The sequence below is a fragment of the Bison bison genome, unplaced genomic scaffold (genome assembly GCF_000754665.1).
Source record: "Bison bison bison isolate TAMUID 2011002044 unplaced genomic scaffold, Bison_UMD1.0 scf7180017864145, whole genome shotgun sequence".
NCBI lineage: Eukaryota > Metazoa > Chordata > Mammalia > Artiodactyla > Bovidae > Bison > Bison bison.
Genome location: NW_011494717.1, coordinates 8210970 through 8236009, shown reverse-complemented (window position 1 = coordinate 8236009; position 25040 = coordinate 8210970). Strand labels below are relative to the sequence as shown.

At 39.4% G+C, this 25040-nt stretch overlaps 2 protein-coding genes across 7 annotated transcripts in view; one reads left to right on the top strand and one right to left on the bottom strand.

The window, feature by feature from the left end:
- HADHB (hydroxyacyl-CoA dehydrogenase/3-ketoacyl-CoA thiolase/enoyl-CoA hydratase (trifunctional protein), beta subunit) overlaps nt 1–3561 on the bottom strand; it is a 30316-nt gene extending 26755 nt beyond the window's left edge. For 2 of the 6 annotated variants that reach the window (XM_010840587.1, XM_010840592.1), the window contains exons 1-2: nt 3473–3554; nt 2909–3147 (exon numbers count right to left, since the gene is read on the bottom strand). In XM_010840587.1, coding sequence (XP_010838889.1) covers nt 2909–2918 — 10 coding nt within the window. In that variant the 5' untranslated portion in view covers nt 2919–3147; nt 3473–3554. Of the gene's footprint in view, nt 1–2908; nt 3148–3323 lie in introns of all 6 variants that reach the window. The other 4 variants (XM_010840589.1, XM_010840588.1, XM_010840590.1 and 1 more) reach the window with 4 other exon arrangements.
- A 104-nt stretch (nt 3562–3665) lies between these two features.
- The window catches only part of HADHA (hydroxyacyl-CoA dehydrogenase/3-ketoacyl-CoA thiolase/enoyl-CoA hydratase (trifunctional protein), alpha subunit), a 42547-nt gene continuing 21172 nt past the window's right edge, over nt 3666–25040 (top strand). The window contains exons 1-10 of the mRNA XM_010840586.1: nt 3666–3951; nt 9283–9324; nt 9418–9488; nt 10771–10904; nt 16068–16206; nt 17160–17279; nt 18616–18718; nt 21645–21767; nt 22233–22351; nt 24329–24385. Coding sequence (XP_010838888.1) covers nt 3885–3951; nt 9283–9324; nt 9418–9488; nt 10771–10904; nt 16068–16206; nt 17160–17279; nt 18616–18718; nt 21645–21767; nt 22233–22351; nt 24329–24385 — 975 coding nt within the window. The 5' untranslated portion in view covers nt 3666–3884. The remainder of the gene's footprint in view (nt 3952–9282; nt 9325–9417; nt 9489–10770; nt 10905–16067; nt 16207–17159; nt 17280–18615; nt 18719–21644; nt 21768–22232; nt 22352–24328; nt 24386–25040) is intronic.

Here is a 25040-nt window from a genome sequence, read left to right as displayed (position 1 = left end):
GTTCAACTCTCACATCCATACATGAACACAGGAAAAACCATAGCCTTGACTAGATGGACCTTTGTTGGCAAAGTAATGTCTCTGCTTTTGAATATGCTATCTAGGTTGGTCATAACTTTCCTTCCAAGGAGTAAGAGTCTTTTAATTTCATGGCTGCAGTCACCATCTGCAGTGATTTTAGAAACTGGTCAATCTAATCACACTAGGACCACAGCCTTGTCTAACTCAATGAAACTAAGCCATGCCCGTGGGGCAATCCAAGACGGGCGGGTCATGGTGTAGAGATCTGACAGAATGTGGTCCACTGGAGAAGGGAATGGCAAACCACTTCAGTATTCTTTCCTTGAGAACCCCATGAACTGTATGAAAAGGCAAAATGATAGGATACTGAAAGAGGAACTCCCCAGGTCAGTAGGTGCCCAATATGCTACTGAAGATCAGTGGAGAAATAACTCCAGAAAGAATGAAGGGATAGAGCCAGAGCAAAAACAATACCCAGCTGTGGATGTGACTGGTGATAGAAGCAAGGTCCGATGCTGTAAAGAGCAATATTGCATAGGAACCTGTAATGTCAGATCCATGATTCAAGGCAAATTGGAAGTGGTCAAACAAGAGATGGCAAGAGTGAATGTCGACATTCTAGGAATCAGCGAACTAAAATGGACTGGAATGGGTGAATTTAACTCAGATGACCATTATATCTACTACTGCAGGCAGGAATCCCTCAGAAGAAATGGAGTAGCCATCATGGTCAACAAAAGAGTCCGAAATGCAGTACTTATATGCAATCTCAAAAATGACAGAATGATCTCTGTTCATTTCCAAGGCAAACCATTCAATATCACAGTAATCCAAGTCTATGCTCCAACCAGTAACACTGAAGAAGCTGAACGGTTCTATGAAGACCTACAAGACCTTTTAGAACTAACACCCAAAAGAGATGTCCTTTTCATTATAGGAGACTGGAATGCAAAAGTAGGAAGTAAAGAAACACCTGGAGTAACAGGCAAATTTGGCCTTGGAATATGGAATGAAGCAGGGCAAAGACTGATAGAGTTTTGCCAAGAAAATGCACTGGTCATAGCAAACAAGTCTCCTTAAGTAAAGCTTATTTCGAAATAAAATTCATGAAAACAGTCAAGAAAATTAAAAAAGGGACACCTTGCTCTAACAGATATCAAAACTTTCTACAAAGCACCAGGAATTAAACAGTGCTGAACCTAAAGGAAATCAGTCCTGAATACTCATTTGAAGTACTGATCCTGAAACTCCAATACTTTGGCCACCTGATGCCAAGAACTGACTCATTGGAAAAGACCCTGATGCTGGGAAAGATTGAAGGCAGGAGGAGAAGGGGACGACAGAGGATGAGATTGTTGGATGGCATCACCAATTCAATGGATATGAGTTTGAGTAAGCTCCAGGAATTGGTGATGGACAGGGAAGCGTGCTGCAGTCCATGAGGTTGCAAAGAGTCAGACACGACTCAGCAACTGCACTGAACTGAATCAACAGAACAGGATGTAGTAAGTTCAGAAGCATACTCATGTGTATGAGAACTTAGTATATAATAAAGAAAACATTTCAAATAAGTGGGAGAAAGATGACTTACTCAATAGATTTTCTGGGGAAATGTCTAACCACTTGGAAAAAAATTAGATCCATAGCTCACACTGTATGTACAAATTACAGATGGATTAATCTAAATAAATACTTTTTAACCTGCTACAAGAAAATATCAGAGAATATTTTTATAATCTTAAATGGGGAAAGGTTTCCAACATATGGGATGACACCCAGAGGCCATAATGGAAAGTAACTAAAAAATCTGATTAAATAAGCATTTAAAATATCTACACAGTAAAAGATACTAAAATAAAGTTAAAAGGCTAACAACAGATTCAGAGAAAACATTTGTAACATGGAAAACAAGGGGTTAAAACTCATATTCCATAAAGAGTTATACTTGTGCTCGCTATTAGTATCAGTAGGTGATGGTATAAAGGTCTTTAGTTCCCCTTTATGAAAGCTACAATGAGAAAAATAGCATTTCTGTCCTTGATGGAGCTTATGATTTTGCTCAGAGTACAAGAAACAAAAAAGTCAGAGAGTCAAACAGTGACCTAAATCAGGGGCTGGCAAACTACAACCCATGGGCCTCTAGCTAATATAGATTTCACATTTTTAAAGAGTTGTAGAGCAAAATAAAACAAAGAATATATGGCAGAGATCAATGTGGGTTATAAAGCCTAAACTATTTACTACCTGGCCCTTTACAGAAAAAGTTTGCCATTCCTGATCTAAACAATAAGTACTACACTGAATTAAATGAAAAAGCATTGCATGGGCAGGACAAGCTTTGAACTGTAAAAACCTTATAAGTTGGAGGGCCTTTGTTGAACATCAAGAATCCTTTCTTGTAAATTAAGAGGTCACTGCTCATCCAGATTCTGCTTAACGTGCTCAGTGATGGAAGACTCACCATTTGACTTGAGCTTTAAACAGAAACCTCTCTTCTTCCCATACTCCTCAATTCAGTCTCAACTTCCCTGCCATTTCCCCCTGCCTCTTCCTTCTCCCTCTCCTGAGGAACAATCTGGTGAAAAGTGGCACAAATTTACGCCCGAATCTGGCTCTGCCACCTAGCAAGTAATTTATATAAATCACCATGTCCCCCAAACTTTACCTACAAAACGTTAAGTAACAATTTGGGGATCGTGAGGATTAAATGAGATGGCGGTGAAACGACCTAGAGGGTCCTCAACATCACTTTTTGGAATCAATTAATTTATTCCAGGGCTCAAGCGTCTCTCTCCAGCACAAAAACAGCTATCATGTAGTGCAGAGCTCTTGACTAGAAGTTAGTAGACACAGGCTACCACCTGTGGCCATGGGTAAACTGACTCACTCTGATTCATGGGCTTCACCGATGCAGTGAAGGAGATGAAGGACCAGATGATCTTCGGTTCCCTCCTGAATGAGAAAATGATCTTGAGCCTTGGCTGTCGGAGCCGGACACAGGAATGCCTCAGTTCCTCTGACAATCGAGTTCCAAAAAAGCCACACAACCGAGATTCACCCTCGAAAGCTTTATAAAAGGGGTAATACTCCTGGCCCTGTTGCGATTCTCAATAGCCGCCGACCTGCCTACAGGCAAAATAGGGGTTACAACACCACTGGAACACAGGCCAGCGCTTTTAACCGACACACACACACACAAATTAGTTAACTTGCGGTGATAAATTAAAAGGCATAGGCGACATCGTTGCTCGGAGCTACAGGCAGAACGCTAGGCCAAATTACTGCCCAAACTGCACTCGTACCGGAGACCCGGACTGAGAAACTTCCTTCCGCTCCCTCGAACTCCAGGGAGTGGAGGCCAGGCGGCCGGGGGCACAGGCGTAGCAGGCGGGAAACTGCGGACCCCGCCGGAGAAAGGGCAGGCGGTAGCCGAGCGCACGCCCCTTCTCACCTTAGGTCTCGTCGGCTGAGTCTCCAGCTGCAGGCAAGGCTCCCGCCCGTATGACAGGACCCGACGGGTACCAAGAGGCGGGGCCTCCCTGGAAAAGACCCTTCGCGGGCCTCACAGGCTTCCCTGCCTGCCCACCGGCTGCCTGACTGGAAAATCCGGAAAGCTGTCCTCTCTGAGCTTTCTTCCTTCCCTGCGGAGAAAGTGTCCTTTTTTTTCGGCTAACGGGGCGTTAGCCGGAAGCGAAGGGCAAGGTTAAGGAGCCGGCGCCAACTCGCCATCGGGGTTTCAGTCGCGGGTTTTCAGTCAGGCAGTACGTCGGGCGCCTGGGCAGTGCCAGGCTGAGGGAAGAAAAGTCCTCTACTCGGCTGCCCGCACTTGAAGGGCTTTCCACTTTCGTCCGCTCCCGCTCAAGATGGTGGCCTCTCGAGCAATTGGCAGCCTCAGCCGCTTTACTGCCTCCAGGACGCTCCGCTGCCCAGGTGAGGCCTGGTTGAAGGCACCCCACGGCCCCGGGACAGAACTGCGGAGACCCGGGAGCCGCGTCTCCCCATGGCTGCCACCTCCCTGCCGCGGCCCTGGATGAGGGGGAGTGATGCTGCTCTGAGACCCGGTCTCATTCCCTGGCGCAGCGACTGACATTTTCTCTCTCGTTTTGAGTCCTGCAGCTGTTTCAGGCTTCGTAGCCCCTAACGTCTCTGAGTCTTGTCCACCCGGTCTGGCATTTTCCGCAGGTCTCCTCTTAGTTTCTTTAATGATGGCCTTGAACCTGTCCCTACTGGATTGGGAGGACTAAGAGAACAAGGACAGTCCAATCTGTCACATCTTCGTGCTTCACTGCACCTTGCCTGTAACGGGGAGCATCTTATTTACTTCTTGTATGAAATTAACCAGTCTTGCAAATGACTGCCATTCCCTGCGCTTTTCCCTCACAACCTTTTACCTATTACCACACTGGGTGGATGCAGTCCATGGGGTCGCTAAGAGTCGGACACGACTGAGCGACTTCACTTTCACGCATTGGAGAAGAAAATGGCAACCCACTCCAGTATTCTTGCCTGGAGAATCCCAGGGATGGGGGAGCCTGGTGGGCTGCCGTCTATGGGGTCGCACAGAGTCGGACACGACTGAAGTGACTTAGCAGTAGCACGCTTCAACAGGAAGCTGAACTTTTGCAGCTCCAGTAATTCCAGTGTGAATGTATAATATGTAGAATTTCAAGAGGCAGATTCTGCAACTTTCCAGAAGAAGCACTTTAAAAAAAAATGCAGATACCTTGTATCTTAAAGAACAAGATGTTAGATAATTTTACCAACTATTTCTACCCTTGTTTCTGACTATACCCAGTTAGCTTGCATTAGCTGTATTGTCTTTTTCTCTTCAAACTGGCAGTGAAAGAGTTAAAGTGGGTGCTTGTGGAAAATTAAGCATTTTCCTTCTGTCCCAAATCTGTAAGGTGAAATGTGACTGTTTGTTGCATGTTGTACTTAATATTGGTTACTTAATTAGAAATATAATTTATAAAATGCCTTCCTCCTTCTGAATCACTGTATGCTGTTTTTAGAGGCGTTCCTTTACTGTAAGGGACTAATTTTGAATGTTTGAACCTTTTCTGCTTTGTTATTTTGACCAATGTTTTTAGTCTCCACGGGACTGCTCTGTATGTGTGTGCATACCTGTCATAACACTACAGAAAATTGAAATGTTGCAAAGATTGGGGGAAAGGGTTAAGCAAAAAATAATCACCCTTTCTCTTACTACTCACATACCTACAGTTAGTATTCAGTCATGTTACCTGACAGTTTGATTGTTTTCCACATTTTTGGTTTAACACTTTAAAATTATCAGATGTATATTTTTGAACTTCCGTTTCATTGATTTTAAGGTAATGCAATTAAAAGCATTAGATTTGGAGTGTGACTTCTCAGTTTCAATCTGGCTCTGCCTTTTACCCACTGGTGACCTTACCCTTTGGTGACCTTGGGCACGTCATTTCTATGTCTGTTTTCTCTTTTGTGAAATGGGGAATAATACCATCTTGTGAGCTTTAAAGGGCGTATTTTAGGTGTAAAGCAATTTTTCATGGAGTAAGTGCTATTATTATTAATAAATATTAGCTATTATTAACTCTTCCCTGCCCTGAAGAATTATGATTTTATATATCTGAGACTTTTTTAAAGTAATTTTTACATTGTGCATGTGTGATAAAGTTACAAGCTTACTTTTTCTATATTTTTTGTATAGAAATATAGATACACATATGTGTATCTATATTTTGCATTCTGTTTTAACCTATAAGAAAATATGGCTGAGGGGAAAGATAAATTGGGGGATTGGTACTGACATACACATGCTACTATATGTAAAACAGATAACTAATAAGAACCTGCTATAAAGCCCAGGGAACTCAGTACTCTGTAGTGACCTATATGGGAATAGAATCTAAAAAAGAGTGGATACATGTATGTGTATAACTGATTTCTTTGTTGTACAGCAGAAACTAAGACAATATTGTGTTGATAAATCAACTGTACTCTAATAAAAATTAATTTAAAATTTCTTAAAGAAAATATGACTTATTAGTTATTGCCCCTTTTAGTAACAATGTATAAATTTTGAAAAAAAAAAAGGCCTAGAAAGTGAATTTAAAATTACTTGCATACTTGGATTGCCATTTAGACTGAAAAGACTAACACTAATTAAAAGTCTGTGCCTAGGTAGTGCCAGACTTTTAATGAGACTATGATATTTAATGATGGATGATTAAAATTCTTCACACTGATTTGTACTTCTTGAAGTTTTAACCCATTCCTGCATGAGTGCTATAATTCTGAGTATGACTATCAAATGAAGATCACATCTTGATCAAAATATCTTAATTCCCACTCTTATTCTCTACCCCCCACTCCTATTGTAATCCAAATTCCTAATTACATAAGTAGTAGAACAATTTCTCAGGTAATGAATTGAAGGCAGATATCTTAGCAAACGGTGTATATTTAAATTTGACTCTTACTTACATAATCCTGTCCCTTCACCAGGACTAGATATTGAGAAAAACTGTTAATTGTTAACAACCATAGTAACACGTTCATATTTGAAATATGTATCAGCATAATCCAGCTCTCTCCACTGCTATAGTCTTAGGTCTTGTAGGTATCTTCTTGAGTTAAAATGATTAAAAAGTAGAGTAAAGGGTTCTCTCTCTTTTGCTGGTGTGGGAAATATGGGTGAAAGTTCACCCAGCTGCTCTGAAGTAAGCTTTCCTAGTTAGGTTAGTGAGTAAGGCTGTATTCTAAAAACAAAGCTACCCTGTATTTCAACTTAATTTAGTTTATTGTGATTTGGAATTGTTTTCCAGTTCAGATATGGTTGTATATTTGGTGATTTTTCTCTTTTTTTATCTCTTGATTTAGTGTATGTCTCTATGGGTGTGGGGCAGGGGGTGGCGCAAAGGCAAGTTGTCTCCGATATTTAGTCTTCAGAATTACAACCCTTGTCCCTCCACCTGCTCTATTTTCTTTTTTTTCTTAGGTACGTATCTTCTAACATATTTACGTTTCTTGTCTTTTGTCTATCTTTCCACCTCACCTCTCCCACCCTGCATCCCTAATCAATTCACACTCACTAATTCAGTTTACCCTGTTCTAGTTATAATTGCTTATTACCTGGTTTCTCCCCCACAGAATGTTTAGTTTATTGGCAAACTCTCTTTTCATGCCAAACCTATTTTCACCTCCTCCACAGAGACAGGGATTTTTATCTTGCTGCTCACTCTGGGTGCCTGGAGCAGTTCTGTTAGACTGCACTAGACTTTAGTTGCACAATGAATGACTCCGAGATGATGTTGGAGGAGATTGCAATTTACTTGAGGGAAACAGCTGCTACAGATGCAGTGATTAGAGAACCAAACAGTGAGTAATAAAGATAAAAATTGGGGCAGGGAAGGGAAAGATTGTTGTAGGCAGAATCTCAAAATAAGGCTTTGTGAAACTGCAATACTGTGGTGCTGGAGAAGACTCTTGAGAGTCCCTTGACTGCAAGGAGATCCAACCAGTCCATCCTAAAGGAGACTGGTCCTGGGTGTTCTTTGGAAGGACTGATGTTGAAGCTGAAACTCCAATCCTTTGGCCACCTGATGAGGAGAGTTGACTCATTTGAAAAGACCCTGATGCTGGGAAAGATTGAAGGCAGGAGGAGAAGGGGACGACAGAGGATGAGATGGTTGGATGGCATTACCGACTCAATGGACATGGGTTTGGGTGAACTCCGGGAGTTGGTGATGGACAGGGAGGCCTGGTGTGCTGCGGTTCATGGGGTTGCAAAGAGTCAGACACGACTGAGCGACTGAACTGAACTGATACAGATATAAAAAAGGAAGAGTGATAAATACAGATGATACAGATTGCAAATAATGGAAAAGCAAAAGGAAGTTTATCATTAGTGAAACAGAGGCACTGGAGATTGAGGAGATGGCTGGCTTCTCCTATCTTAATTTACTTTAGTGTAGCACTTTGATTTACAGGTACTGTTATAATCATTACATCACTTCTACTTCTATCTTTGTAAGAACACTGAAATGCTCTAAGAGACTTATACATGGCCGTACAGCTAGTGAATGGTAAACTTGATGGTTGAACCCAAGGCTTGGGACTCTCAGGTGCTTTGTCTTTGCCCTGTGAGTACTGATTTGGATTGCTTAAAGAAAAAAATGCAGACAGAACCGGTGATCACCCCGCTGTGGTTCTGGCACCATCTACAGTTTTCTTTCTTTAATAGCACGTCGTTTGGCCTTTAAGGCAGTACAAAGCTGCTGCTTTTCTGTGCCTTCTCTTCCCCTCCTTTAAAGAACTGCAGGATGGAGAGACTTGCGGAGTCTCTGATGCGCCTTGATTTTACTCTTCATGACACTGGGAAGTCCATCTCTCCATAAAAATGCAAGAGGACCCGGCTGGAGAATGTGCTTGAGATACCTTTGGAATGCATTTGGAACTGATGTTACAGATTGCTTTGTATCAATAGATTATTTATTGTCTTAGTGTATTTGTTTCCTATTGTGGCCCTAAATTTCCACAAACAGCATCTGAAACAATACAAATTTATGATCATACAGTTATGGACATCAGAAATGAGTCTTACTGGGCTGAAATCAGAGGTATTGGCAGGACTGAGTTCATTCTGGACGCTCTAAAGGAGAATCTGTTTCCTTGCTTTTTCTAGCTTCCAGAGGCTGCCTGCATTTTTTGACTTCTTCATAGCCAGCAGAGTGGGTTCTCATGCTGCCATCTTCTGGTTCTTTTGCCTTTTTCTGCTCCTTTATAATTACACTGTAGAGCTGAATAATCCAGGCTAATCTCCCTGTATTAAGGTCAGCAAATTAGCCACCTTCATTCCATTTGCATCCTTTATCTCCGTTTGCCATATAACCTAACATACTCAATTTCTGGGGACATGGACATCCTTGAGAGGCCATTCCAACTACCACATTTAGTATCCAGGTAATCATATGACCTGATAATTGAAACAAAAAAGATACAGTAATAGTCACAATAATGATCTGGAACACTTTGTTCTAATTTTGGTTTTCTTGTTGTTGTAAACTCCAGCGTTGTTATATGTAGCAGGTATTATAGAAATTCATGAATTTCATGAATTTGAACAAACTCCAGGGGATAGTGGAGGACATAGGATCCTGGCATGCTGCAGTCCATGGGGGTTGCAAAGAGTTGGACACGACTTAGCACCTGAACAACAAGCAACAAATAGAAATTCTGTTTTGAAAATAATTAATTGTGAAATACGTTTCCTTACAGGTTATATTTGCCGCAGTTTTACAAGGTCCTCTGCTTTGCTGAGTAAGTTTGATTTCTCAGTGACATGCTTTCATTGCTTTTTATACTTATTTAGCCATAAACATGTTTACAAATAAGTTTTCCTTCTCTTTTTAGCCAGAACCCATATTAACTATGGAGTCAGAGGGGATGTGGCAGTTATTCGAATTAACTCACCCAATTCAAAGGTACCTAATTTAATTCACTGCAGTTTATTTCTACTCACTGCATTCATTAACGCATTCCTGAATGGCAGAGAAATAAATCCACTAATTTGACGCTAATCTTGTCACATGAGTTTACAGTTTTGATAGAGTTTGAGAACTTGCCCACAGGATGCAGTTTTCTGCAGCAGACATCCTTGTTTAAGAATTATTTCTAGTTCACTGTAGAGGTATCAGATTAACATCAAGGATTAATACATGCCTTCTGTTACACTGTAGAATTATAAGATAGTTTATTAGATAAGAAGCCAAGTGCAAGCTTTGTTTATAAGAATTAAAATTGACCTACTTGTCTTAACTATGAGGTTCTTATGTCAACTTTCTTAACCTGCCTGACATGAGTCATTACTCATAGTAAGTTGACTGAGTTAAATGTCATTAAGGTTCCTGAGGGCCTTGAATGACTTGGTGCAATTCATGTTATCAGAAATCAAATTCCACTCAAAATGGGGCTTCATTTGTTTTTGGCAACTTCAACAAAATATGCAGCATTAATCCAATCTTTTGCCAAGAAAAGCTATATTTGAGGAGCTCATGCTTTCCCCCCACCTAAAGTTGCTGTAAAGATTTCCTGTTTCAGAAATCTTGTTACTAGAGACCTAAATGAAGTAGGAGGACGTAGATGCAAGCAATTAACATCTAACACAAATTAAGGAAAGTAAGAGCCAGTCCCCTTCTCTAGAGTGAGGTTGGCATTTACTGAGCAGTGATTCAGACTTACGGTATTTTTTCAGTATTTTCTAAGTTAAGCATTTTTCCTGAACACAAATATAACAAATGCCTATGGCTGGACATTTGAAAGCGATTAAGAGGAAAATAACAATCATTCATACTCCAAACCCCAAGATAACCACTTTTAACATTTAATCTAGTTTCAGCAAACAGTATTCTAAAAATTAAGATCATACTATTTGTCTAATTTTGATTCTTTTTTTCCCTTAACATTATACAAATTTTTTTCCATGCTGATAAATGTAGACTTATTTTATAGCCTGCATATGATTCAAACTCTTAGGACTATGAGTTCCTCCTTTAAGGAGAACTATTTTTCAGAGGGAGGCACTGGCCAAAGCACCTGAATAAATAGCTGCTGGCATGTTGGTTTGTTTATTTCCCTATTTGTTTTAACAGTGTATTTCTCCTGGGTAAATATATTTCCTGTAATCAAAATAGCCTTGGGTGGTGATTTGTATGTCTACTACATCAAATTTAAACCATTAGATTTATGTGTATTTCCCTTTGGCAGGTGAATACTCTAAGTCAAGAACTGCATTCAGAGTTCATGGAAGTAATGAATGAAGTCTGGTCTAGCAGTCAGATCAGAAGTGCCGTCCTTATCTCAACAAAGCCTGGCTGCTTCATTGCAGGTGCTGATCTGAAGTAAGTTTCAGAAAATTTGAAATCACATTTTATCTTGGCTAAAGGTATGTTTTTTAGGCCTTATCATTTCTCATTTGAAAAGAAAGTAGAAGTAAATTTTCTCTGAAAGTTACTTTTTGTGTTATTTTCATGAATATAAATAAAGTTGATAGAGACTTGTTGCTTAAACCTTATAAGACTGAATCCAGCCTTTCTTTAAAGAAGTTGAAAGTAGTTCAAGGAGCAGTATTTGAGTAGAATAATTACTATAAAACCAAACTAACAATGAGATGCCCTTTTTTTCCTATCTGTCAGACCAGCAAACATTTAAAAGTTTGAAAATATGATGTTAGCAAAGACTTGGAAAAATGAGAAAGTTGAGTGTTACTAGGACTGAAAATTGGTATAGCCACCTTGGAGAACAATTTGATAAAATTTAGTAAAACTGAAAATACATGTATCATATGATCTGTTCTAGGTATGTATGCTGGAGAAATCCCATCCTTTGTTTTTTAGGACCCATACATGCATAAGGATGTTCAGTCCTGTGTAATTTACAATAGTAAAGAATTTGAAACAAACTAAATGTCAGTCATGAGGGTAATAGATAAGTAAATGTGGAATATTCTTAAGATAAAATGCTATAAAAACAATTCAAAGGATCTAACTAGATCTACAGCATAATGTTAGAACTCAAAAATATGTTAAATTAAAAAAAGCAACTTGCAGAATATTTGGTACAGTATATAGTTTATGTAAACATTTTAAAACAACACATAAAATACTTCTCTGTATTATTTATGGATACAAATACATAGTTGGTCTGAAGATTGTACTGCAAGTATATGATAATGGATGTTTCAGGGTAAACGAAGTAGCTGATAGAACTTGAGGAGGTCAGAGAATACTTTACCAATACAGCTAATATTTTCTTTCTTTTTTTCATGATATAATATATGTATATATAACTTTTTTACACTTTAAAGCAAAAATAAGGAGAGATGGTATCTTAGTGTTTGCTTAACGGGTTAAAATGTTGACAGTTGTTAATTCTGTAAAAAATAGGTATTTGTTTTATGATTCTTTGAAGTTTAGGCAATGATAGCCAGCATTATTGGCTTAATAATTTGTATTTAAGGTACTTGTATACTTTTAAACATTGTTCAGTATGGCTGTGAGGAGATATCCCACATCCAAGGTAAGGAGCAGCAGCTGCACTTTGCTGGAGCAGCTGTGAAGATATCCCACGTCCAAGGTAAGAGAAACCCAAGTAAGACAGTAGGCACTAAGAGAGGGCATCAGAGGGCAGACAGACTGAAACCACAATCACAGACAACAAGCCAATCTGATCGCATGGACCACAGCCTTGTCTAACTCAATGAAACTAAGCCATGCTGTGTGGGGCCACCTAAGATGGACGGGTCATGGCGGAGAGGTCTGACAGAATGTGATCTGCTAGAGAAGGGAATGGCAAACCAGTTCAGTATTCTTGCCTTGAGAACCCCATGAACAGTATGAAAAGGCAAAAAGATAGGACAGAGAAAGATGAACTCCCCAGGTTGGTAGGTGCCCAATATGATAGTGATGATCAATGGAGAAATAACTCCAGAAAGAATGAAGGGATGGAGCCAAAGCAAAAACAGCACTCAGCTATGGATGGGACTGCTGATAGAAGCAAGGTCCAATGCTGAAAAGAGCAATATTGCATAGGAACCTGGAGTGTTAGGTCCATGAATCACGAAAATTGAAAGTGGTCAAACAGGAGATGGCAAGAGTGAACGTCAACATTCTAGGAATCAGCAAACTAAAATGGACAGGAATGGGTGAATTTAACTCAGATGACCATTGTATCTACTACTGTGGGCAGGAATCCCTTAGAAGAAATGGAGTAGCCATTATAGTCAGCAAAAGAATCTGAAATGCAGTACTTGGATCCAATCTCAAAAACAACAGAATGATCTTTGTTCGTTTCCAAGGCAAACCATTCAATATCACGGTAATCCAAGTCTGTGCCCCAACCAGTAACGCTGAAGAAGCTGAAGTTAAACGGTTCTGTGAAGACCTGCAAGACCTTTTAGAACTAACACCCAAAAAAGACGTCCTTTTCATTATAGGGGACTGGAATGCAAAAGTAGGAAGTCAAGAAACACCTGGAGTAACAGGCAAATTTGGCCTTGGAGTACAGAATGAAGCAGGGCAAAGGCTAATCGAGTTTTGCCAAGAGAACACACTGGTCATAGCAAACACCCTCTTTCAACAACACAAGACTCTACACATGGACATCACCAGATGGCCAACACCAAAATCAGATTGACTATATTTGCAGCCAAAGATGGACAAGCTCTATACAGTCAGCAAAAACAAGACCGGGAGCTGACTGTGGCTCAGATCATGAACTCCTTATTGCCAAATTCAGACTTAAATTGAAGAAAGTGGGAAAACCACTAGACCATTCAGGTATGACCTAAATCAAATCCCTTATGATTATACAGTGGAAGTGAGAAATAGATTTAAGGGACTAGATCTGATAGACAGAGTGCCTGATGAACTATGGACGGAGGTTCGTGACATTGTACAGGAGACAGGGATCAAGACCATCCCCAAGAAAAAGAAATGCAAAAAAAGCAAAATGGCTGTCTGAGGAGGCCTTACAAATAGCTGTGAAAACAAGAGAAGCGAAAGCAAAGGAGAAAAGGAAAGATATACCCATTTGAATGCACAGTTCCAAAGAATAGCAAGGAGAGATAAGAAAGCCCTATTCGGCAATCAATGCAAAGAAATAGAGGAAAACAATAGAATGAGAAAGACTAGAGATCTCTTCAAGAAAATTAGAAATACCAAGGGAACATTTCATGCAAAGATGGGCTCAATAAAGGACAGAAATGGTATGGACCTAACAGAAGCAGAAGATATTAAGAACAGGTGGCAAGAATACACAGGAGAACTGTGCAAAAAAGATCTTCATGACCCAGATAATCATGATAGTGTGATCACTCACCTAGAGCCAGACATCCTGGAATGTGAAGTCAAGTGGGCCTACAAACAAAGCTAGTGGAGGTGATGGAATTCCAGTTGAGCTATTTCAAATCCTGAAAGATGATGCTGTGAAAATGCTGCACTCAATATGCCAGCAAATTGGAAAACTCAGCAGTGGCCACAGGACCGGAAAAGGTCAGTTTTCATTCCAATCCCAAAGAAAGGTAATGCCAAAGAATGCTCAAACTACCGCACAATTGCACTCATCTCACATGCTAGTAAAGTAATGCTCAAAATTCCCCAAGCCAGGCTTCAGCAATACGTGAACCATGAACTTCCAGATGTTCAATCTGGTTTTAGAAAAGGCAGAGGAACCAGAGATCAAATTACTGACATCCGCTGGATCATCGAAAAAGCAAGAGGGTTCCAGAAAAACATCTATTGCTTTATTGACTATGCCAAAGCCTTTGACTGTGTGAATCACAATAATCTGTGGAAAATTCTGAAGGAGATGGGAACACCAGACCACCTGACCTGCCTCTTGAGAAACCTGTATGCTGATCAGGAAGCAACAGTTAGAACTGGACATGGAACAACAGACTGGTTCCAAACAGGAAAAGGAGTATGTCAAGCCTGTATATTGTCACCCTGATTATTTAACTGATATGAAGAGTACATCATGAGAAATGCTGGGCTGGAGGAAGCACAAACTGGAATCAAGATTGCCGGAAGAAAGATCGATAACCTCAGATATGCAGATGACACCACCCTTATGGCAGAAAGTGAAGAAGAACTAAAGAGCCTCTTGGTGAAAGTGAAAGAGGGGAGTGAAAAAGTTGGCTTAAAGCTCAACATTCAGAAAACTAAGATCATGGCAAATAGATGGGGAAACCGTGGCTGACTACTTTTTTGGGCTCCAAAATCACTGCAGATGGTGATTGCAGCCATGAAATTAAGACGCTTACTCCTTGGAAGGAAAGTTATGACCAACCTAGACAGCATTTTAAAAAGCAGAGACATTACTTTGCCAACAAAGGTCCATCTAGTCAAGGCTGTGGTTTTTCCAGTGGTCATGTATGGATGTGAGAGTTGGACTATAAAGAAAGCCGAGCACCGAAGAATTGATGCTTTTGAACTGTGATGTTGGAGAACTCTTGAGAGTCCCTTGGACTGCAAGGAGATCCAACCAATCCATCCTAAAGGAGATTGGTCCTGTGTGTTCATTGGAAGGACTGATGCTGAAGCTGAAACTCCAGTACTTTGGCCACCTGATGCGAAGAGCTGACTCATTGGAAAAGACCCTGATGTTGGGAAAGATTGAGGGCAGGAGGAGAAGGGGACGACAGGAAGGGAATGGCAGAGACAGTTGGATGGCATCCCCGACTCAATGGACATGAGTTTGGGTAGACTCCAGGAGTTGGTGATGGACAGGGAGGCCTGGTGTGCTGAGGTTCATGGGGTTGCAAAGAGTCGGACACCACTGAACTGAATATTGTATACTCTTCTTTGTTTATGTACAGTAATTAGAAATTTATAAATATTCTGTTTATTTTTTGAAAAAAGCAGAGTTATCTACATCAAGGACTTTTTCTTTTGCCTTGGTTATTCCAGCCTAGCAAGACATTGATGTACCTAATAGTAGCCACCTAAATCCTTAGGAAAGTACTTGCAGCTTCTGTGAGGCTAGCTGAGCCACTCCCAGCACATAGGAAATGTGACAGGAAATCAGTTATCTTTGATCAAAATGAAAAACCCACAGCTTAAATGTGTTCAGAAACAGTTAAGTAGCAAATGAAGGAAACTGAAATTAAAGGATGTTGAGGAAACATTGTTGTAAGAGAAGCTTTTTTCTCTGTCATTTCCACTGATGTTCAATCTGAAAGCTACTGATAATTAAAATGTTTAATCTGATCATGAAAATATTTACCAGAAGATTTGTAATCTAATGATTTGCTATCAAAGCAGATATAAATTATTCACCATGTTTTGTTCATGTTCCCTGAATTTTGTAGAGAGATGATGTCACTGATATTAGTGCTATCTGAGACAAAATCATTCTTCTTAAACTTCTGAGTATTTGAAGACTCACTACCAAATATTGATATATGGTACAATAAGGTTATGGTGGATGAAGTACTGAACAAAGTGAGTTATAGTTTTATCTTTGTTTTTTTTTTTTTCTGTTCTCTGTTTTCATGTTTACTACAGCATGTTAAATTCTTGTACGACCTCTCAAGAAGTAACGCAAATATCACAAGAAGCACAGAAAATGTTTGAGAAACTTGAGAAGTCCACAAAGCCTGTCGTGGCTGCCATCAATGGATCCTGCTTAGGAGGAGGACTTGAGGTAACAGATTTCTTCCAGAGTCATCGAAACGCGGGCCAGCTCATTGTTGGGATCCACCAGCTGCAAACCTTTAGGCCACTGTTTTGCCTTAAGAAAAGCTCTTGAGGGCGAGTCAGCTTTTTCTGAGTCATTAAACTTCTGGATAGGTTTTTAGTCTTAGTCTCATGGCACTGAGCAAGCAAATCAGAGTGGCACGTTTTCATTTATAAATTAAGAAGAGTTGAACTGGATCCCTAAGTTCCCTTTCAAATATAAAAAACCTTGTTCAAGTTTGCAAGGCAAAAATTCATAAGTGCAGTTCATGCTCTTGAGCTACTTTAGTTAAGACAGCATATAGTGTATGTCGTGTGTTCTGTGTGTAGTAAAGACGATAAATAACACAAGGTCTGAGAGAAGAGATATTTACCAGACTGGAACACATAGAAAAGAAGGAGGCGGGGAAAAAAGAACATTTTTTGGACATTTATCACGTGCTGGGTTCTATACTAGCCACTTTCACACATTAATGAAGGAAAGCTGTATCTGGTTGTAAAAGATAAGCAGAATTTGATTAACGAGAAAACAGTGGCAAAACATTCCACATGTGGCATGATGTGAACAAAGACGAGGATAACAAAGCCTAATTAGGATACCATAAGTAGGCCTACTTGACTGAAGAGTCTTTATAGGGTATAGGGCTTCTAAACCTGAGATAATTGTATGTGCATTTCTCTATTGAAAATTTCCATAGTTTTTAGATAATCAAGGGGATCTGTAGCCCTAAAAGAGTTTAATAACTTAGGAAAGACAAATGAAGGAAGCCAGAAAGGTAAATTCTAGAAAGCGTCAAATGCCAGCCTAAGAAATTCTGTGGGCACATTCCTGCCTTATAAGTAATTTTTAGACCCTCACATATCCTAAGATGCTATAAAACTAAGTTTTTAACATTCTAATTTTCCTTCATTTGTTTGAAGCTTGCCATTTCATGCCAATACAGAATAGCAACAAAAGATAAGAAAACAGTATTGGGTTCCCCTGAGGTCTTGCTGGGAATCTTACCAGGAGCAGGAGCCACACAAAGGCTGCCCAAGATGGTGAGTTTAAGATCTCAATGTGAACTTGAGATCTTCAGTCCTATATATCCATTTGATCTATTTCCTCTTGTACAGAAGGTATTGTACGTGTACTCATGGTAAAACTTATAAACCAAATAAAATATGAATATATGAGATTAATGTCTGTTTATTTTTTTAATTCCTTAATCAAGATGATTGATCACGGGCCTTTGTTAGTCCCTAAAGAAGGGAAGAGATAAATAACATACATGTCTTGCTTTCTGAAACCTAACAGTTTAATTTGTTCCTTCTCTGCACAGTACAATCTTATCAGCTTTTCAGATCCTTGTATCTTATCTCATGATAACTATAAGAGACAGACCTTTTTTTTTGGCTGCACAGCATGTGGAATCTTAGTTCAGCGACCAGGGATCAAACCCTCAACAGTGGAAGTGCAGAGTCTTAACACTGGACCACCAGGGAAGTCCCTGGACGATCTCATTGTATTCTATAAAACCCAAAGGGACCCATCCGGCTTTTGAATTATTAAGAAGGGGAAGGACAGTGAGACCTGGAGGCTGCAGAGCAATCTTAACATCAAACATGAGGACCACCTGAACCTCATAGCCTCTGGCACTATAGATTCTTCAGGAAAACAGCAATCACTCCACAGAAATGCTCTTTGGAGAGAAGTTGATATGAGTTGGACACAGAAAAATGGGAAAGCTTATGGTATTCATTCTGATATTAAATAGTGTGTATTTCTTCATAGAAATTGTCAAGAGGATTTATTGAAAGAATGAATATGCCTGTATGTGTGTAAAAAATATAGCTGAGTTTCTTTGTTATTGTTGGAAGCGGGGGGGCATTTCCATCCCCTACCAGGGATTGAACCTGGGCCCCCTGCACAGGTTGAGAGTACAGAGTCTTAACCACTGGACCACCAGGGAAATCCCAAGTCTGAGATCCTTTCTAAAGACATTTTCAAAACAATGAAGTTTCTCAAAGTCTCTACTAATTCCATTGTAGGAATTTTAAATATTATACAAATGATAGAGAAGAAACTCAAAATGACATATTGTACAATTTTAGAAAACATGAATTTTTTTTCTCCACTTTATCAGTCCATAAGACAGAAATCCTACATACTGAATTAAAATATACAAAGATGTTTTCACTTCAAGTGGAGGTTTCTAAAACTATAAGTTACCTGAATGTGTATCTGTATAAAATTTCATTATTTGATATACAGCATGAAAATCTGTTTTGACTTTTCTTATTTTAATAATTATTTTGCTCAGTTGTATGATTTGTAAATTGTAATTGTCACTCTGATATTTTTCCCCTTCTACTCAAATCCTTGCTTGCCTGTTAGGTGGGTATACCTGCTGCTTTTGACATGATGCTGACTGGTAGAGGCATTCGTGCAGACAGAGCAAAGAAAATGGGACTGGTTGACCAACTGGTGGAACCACTGGGTAAGTGTTAACATGACTCAGAATTGAGCCTTATGAAGTTATATATTTTCTTAAAAGTGTTAATATCTTGAATATTGGTTAAAGTGAAATTCATATACTTAAGAAATGAGTCATTGTATTTCTCTACTGATGAACAATATTGAGCATCTTTTCCTGTGTTTATTGGCCATCTGCTATATGTCTTCTTTGGAGAAATGCTTGTTTAGATCGTCCACCCACTTTTTGACTGGGTTGTTTGCTTTCCTGATATTGAGTTGCATGAAGGTGAAAGTGAAAGCCGCTCAGTCGTGTCCAACTCTTTGCAACCTCATGGAATTCTCCAGGCCAGAATACTGGAGTGGGTAGCTGTTCCCTTCTCCAGAGGATCCTCCCAACCCAGGGATCAAACCCAGGTCTCCCACGTTGTGGGTGGATTCTTTACCAGTTGAGCCACCAGGGAAGCCCAAGAATACTGAAGTGGGTAGCCTATCCCTTCTCCAGTGGATCTTCCTGACCCAGGAATCAAACCAGGGTCTCCTTTTTTGCAGGCAGATTCTTCACTGAGCTACCAGGGAAGCCCCTACGTGAGCTGCTTGTACATTTTAGAGATTAATTCTTTGTCAGTTGCTTTGTATTCAGTTATTTTCTCCCATTCTGAAGGTTGTCATTTCATCTTGTTTATATTAATCATTTCCTTCACTGTGCAAAAGCTTTTAAGTTTTATTAGCTCCCATTCATTTACTTTTGTTTTTTATTTCCATTACTCGAGGAGGTAAGTCAAAGAGGATCTTCCTGCAGTTTTTGTCAGAGAGTTCTGTTTTTCTCTAAGAGTTTTATAGTTCCTGGCCTTACATTTAGGTCTTTAATCCATTTTGAGTTTATTTTTGTGTGTGGTATTAGAAAGTGTTCTAATTTCATACTTTTACATGTAGCTCTCCAGTTTTTCCAGCACCACTTATTAAAGAGGCTCTCTTTCTCTTTCCTCCATTGTAGTTTTGCCTTCTTTGTCATAGATTTCTTGACCATAAGTGTGCAGATTTACTTGTGGGCCCTCTGTCCTGTTCCATTGATCTATATTTCTGTTTCTGTGCCACTACCATACTGTTTTGATGACTAATTTGTAGTATAGTCTGAAGTCAGGGGCCTGATTCCTCCAGCTCTGTTTTTCTTTCTCAAGATTGCTTTGACTATTGGGGTCTTTTGTGTCTCCATGCAAATTTTAAGATTTCTTTCTTCTAGTTCTCTGGAAAAAGCCATTGGTAATTTGATAGGGATTGCATTGAATCTGTAGATTGCCTTGGGTAATATAGTCTTTTTGACAATATTGATTCATCCAATCCAAGAAAATGGTATATCTTCCCATCAGTTTGTGTCATCTTCAGTTTCTTTCATTAGCATCTTATAGTTTTTAGAGTACAGATCTTTTGTCTCCTCAGTTCCCTACCTTTTTTCTGAGACCTCAACCTCATATATGTTAGAAGCTGTTTTTCTTTTTCAGTCTGTTTATATTTCTTTGCCATATATTCAAGTTTCCTGATTTTTTCTTCTTCACTGTATAATTTGCTACTAATCCAATCACCTGTATTTTTTGTTTCAGCATTGTTGTTCTCTCATATTTAGAAGTAACATTTGATTCACTGTTAAATCTTCAATTTTTCCTTATTATGTTTCTGTTTTCCTCTATCTTCTTGAACATACAGCATGAATTTACAGTAACCTTTCTAACCTTTGTATCTGCTTATTCTATCTTTCCATTTCTGTGTCTGTTTCTATCAGTCAGTTTGTCTCCTAGCTATAGGTCATTTTTTCTTACTTTTTTTCATGCCTTTATGATGGCTCTCTCCCTGACCTCAGATGGTTTCCTCTCATGCATGTGTAGAATGATAACTTGGCCAGAGTTTCAAGGGGCCCCTCTGTAGATCTCTGAAGTGCTTCTTTTCTATAGTAACTGATCTCCCGTATTCTTCCATAATTCCAGCATTATGACTTCCATGGACCCTGTGCACTTTTGTTATTCGGAAGTTAGTGACTTAGTTCATTTTTTGTCTCCTCCACAGAGGCTGAAAATAGGGAAGAGTTTTTAAGTGTGGCTCTTACAAGCTTTTGATTGAGAGCCTGATGGGTGTGTGTTTTCAAAGGCTGTACAATCAGCCTTTGGGGTTTTTGAGTCTATCTTTTTATTTTCCTCCATTCAGTAAGTTTGGTGTCAGGCAAAGGCCTCAGGTGAAAAGTCAGTTGATGTTTTTGGCAAGTTCCTCTCTCTCTAGAAGTACTGCTATGCTAAACATTATGACACTATGGGAGATTACACTCTAGCTTCCAGCCTCTTGCACCACCTTAGAACTTCACAGATGTTCCATGCAGGAAAACTAGCTTTGTGTTTGATTTTTACTAGTTCTCACCTATTGTATGTGACCACCAAAAGCTCTGATCATTTCACGTTCTCTCAGTAGCATCCTTCTGCCTGAGCCACATCCAGTCCTCAGCCCATGCCCAAAATCAGCACATGCCTGCAGAAAAGAGAATGTCCGCAGTTCACCTCTGACAGGCTCTTCCCTCTCTGGAATTCTATTTATATAACCTTTGTTGCTTCTACAGCTCTCCAGTATCTTCACAGATGTGATTTTGCAATTAACTTTTTTCCAGTTTTGCAGCGAGAATACAGGTCTCATGAAACATAATACATCCTACTCAGAAGTGGAAGCCAGATTTATGGGGCTTAAGATTTGTTTTCTCCCTGGAGTAGGTTGTTACACCTTTGCTCAGCGTGACTTCTCTTTTTGAGTCCATAGTTCATGACACTGCCACCCACCAGTTTCTAGTTTGACTTAGAAAACTGTGCTGAAAATGGGTACGAGTCTTTGGCTTTGGTTTTCCTGGGGTTTTGCCCACCTGGGACTGAGCCAAGCCTGACTGACATTCCAGTCTGTTGTGTTCATCTTTACAGGACCAGGAGTAAAACCTCCAGAGGAACGGACAATTGAATACTTAGAAGAAGTTGCAATTACTTTTGCCAAAGGACTAGCTGATAAAAAGATCACTCCAAAGAGAGACAAGGGATTGGTAGAAAGTGAGTGTCATTATTAAAAAACAAAGTCACAGCTTCTTTCCAGGGAATTTAATTTGATTTGCCATGAATTTGAATAAGGAAAAGATAAATGCATTGTTTACTCTTAAGTGTAAACTCAGCCTTAGAGGGTGCAATAACTCTGCTCAAAGCTCTAGTCCTGGACCTTACATTGGTTGAAGACATTTTCAGAAAAAACTTTTTATTTTGGAAAATTTAAAGTAATACCAAAATGGAATAATATAATTGTGTAATAAATACCATGTACCCAACACTCAGCATTAATACTTATCAACTTAAGTTTAAAGAAGTGCTTAGGTTGCAATTTAGATTGTGTATATCAGAGTAAAGAGCAGTTCTTACAGAGAGGTAGAATCACTGCATTTTTGTGGAGTTTACAGAACAAACTAATAAGGGAGGCTGGGCTCTTACCAGTAAGAAGCTAATAAATAGCATTTTACCTTACAGAATTGACGTCATACGCCTTGAGTATTCCATTTGTCAGGCAACAGATTTACAAAAAGGTGGAAGAAAAAGTACGAAAGCAGACCAAAGGCCTTTATCCTGCACCCCTGAAAATAATTGATGTGAGTCTTTACCCCATCCTCCAACATCTCTCATGTTTCTTCCCTCTGTCGAGAGCAGTACTCTTTATTGCCATTCTGCACCATGCATGCCAGCACTAAAGTTCTTCATGCTGCTGTCAAAATACTTAACTAAAAATAACACATGAGCACAGCAAGCTATGAGGATTTACAGAAATGGGTATTTGGGGGAAATTAGTGCCAGGCATACTTTTTAGTTGATGAGCTTAAAACTACCAGTTATAAACCAGGAAAGGAACCTATGTCTTATCAGTATAAGGCGGCCAGTAAAATATCAGGCATTAATTAAGAGATAGTCGAAACAAAATTAATGGCTGTATTTTGTCCTTAGTCAAAATGGTCATTACCTAAAATATCTCATCGACTCTCCAATGCCACAATTATGAAAAAGATGTAATGATATAGAGAAGCTCTGGAAAAGATAAGGGAGGATACTTAAAATCATCACAGAGTTGAAGAAACTTCTGTCTAAAGGTAGACTTTAAAACTTATAAAATCTTCAATCTGGAAAGTCTAAGCTTTAAAGAACGTAGGATCAAAGACTTCAGAATTGGAGACTGAATTGGTCAGCAAATATATTTGAGCCAAAGACACCAAAATACATTACTTATGAAACATGGTCCCCTACCCTCATTCACCTGATAGTCTGGGTTGGGGAGATTGAACACATGTATGTAATAAGGCAGATGTCAGGATAAAGGTTGGTATGCAGCTGCAGGGGGTTAATGCAGGTAATCAGGATAAAGGAAAATTGCTAAATTCACTGAGAAGGGAACAATCCCTATAAGCCAGAGAAATTAGGTAGAGCTTCATGGAATTTGACTTGAGCCCTGAAAAACAGGCAGAGAATAGATGAAAAGAAAATAGTGCCAGGTAGGGATGGGCATTTTGAATAAAGTTACAGAAGTTGGAAAGCATGAGGCTCTTCAAGAAACATTAAACGAGATCAATTTTTGTGGAAGGATTATGAAATGTCTTCAGGCAGGCAGACTGAGGCTATATTTTAGAAGATAATGATTAAGTAAGAAATTTGACCTTTGTCCTACATAGGGCATAGAGAACCATCTTCATGGTGGTGAGTAAAAATGAATTAGAAATAGACAAAGTAGAACAATGAACTAGGAAACTATGCTGGTAATTCAGACTTGAAGTTTGAATAAGATCCTGAGATAGAATAGTAAAAGTGAAAATACGGGGGTAGTAAGAGACTTGCCAAAGAGAAGAGTTCAGTTTTAGAAGTGTTGAGATTAAATATTTCAGGAAGTTCAAGCAACAGTAGTTTAGATAGAGAAGTCAGTTCAGGATATAGATTTATTTATTATTTTTTTAATCATCAATAAATTATGGTGCTTGAGTACACAGTTATTTCTTTTATACTTGCCTTTGTACTTAGGATAGTACTTAACCCCAAATGTTAAATTGGATTTCACAGAGATCATGATTAACGTGGTAAACTAAATGATGTTACTGAGGATGGATGAATAGAGAAGGAGAAAGGGCTGAAAGTGGAACTTAGGGGACCTGCTCATATTTGAAAAACAGGAGACGAGCTGGATGAATAATTTGAGGAGGAGGGAAGGGAGAGGAGAGGAAACGGTAAACGTACTATTGAACTCAGAAAGGGGTGACAACAACTCTTTCTCTGACAAAGTAACAGGATTCAAAGGATAAGGAGGTAGGATTTGAGCTGTGGAACCTCTGTATGCTTTTCATGTTCTGACTTTAATTCTCTTTCCTTCTATTTTATTTCCTCCCATTTTATGCTAGGTTTAACAGTAGCCTTAGAGATGGAGAATTAACTGTCTTAAGTAATAAGGCACTCAATCCTCTTCTCTTTCTCACTTCAGTTTAGACTTCTGACTTTTTGAAGACTAACAACACTAGCCATCTTTTTTCAGCATTACTGTACATCTCAACAGTCCATTCCAACAAGGAACAAGTGCTCTCTGTGTTTTTTAGGTAGTGAAGACTGGAATCGAGCAAGGGAGTAATGCTGGCTATCTCTCTGAATCTCAGGTAAAATTATTTCCTTTCAGTGTTTTATTATTGGAGACAGGAAAACCAAGATCTAAAATGCTGTGTGTAAAACTGAAAAAAGATAAACTATTCAAAGTCTAGTAAAAAATATATATGTATTTTCTTCTGGTGGTTATCATTTCTTCTGATTAATCTCACTGAGCCAGTAGATGCTGAGAAAACCATAGTAGTCCCCGGATGTTGGGTTGGACAAAAAATTTATTTCAGTTTTTCCATTAAGATGTTACGGAAGGACTTCCCTGGTGGTCCAGTGGTTAGGAGTCCACCTGCCAATGCAGAGGACACAAGTTCAGTCCCTGGTCAGAAGGATTCCATAAGCCATGGGGCAGCTGAGCCCATGCACTATAGAACCCATGCACTGTAGAACCCATGAGCCGCAACTGCTGAAACCCACATACCCTAGAGCCTGTGCTCCACAACAAGAGAAGCCCCACAGTGAGGAGCCCAAGCACTCCCAACAAGAGAGTACCCCCACTCACCACAACTAGAGAGGGCCCATGGCTGCAACAAAGACCTAGCACAGCCAAAAATAAATTTTATATATATATAAAGAAATTAAAGCCATTTAAAAAGGATGGATTGGCTAAAAAGTTTGTTGGGGGGAGAAAACCCCAACAAACTTTTTGGCCAATTC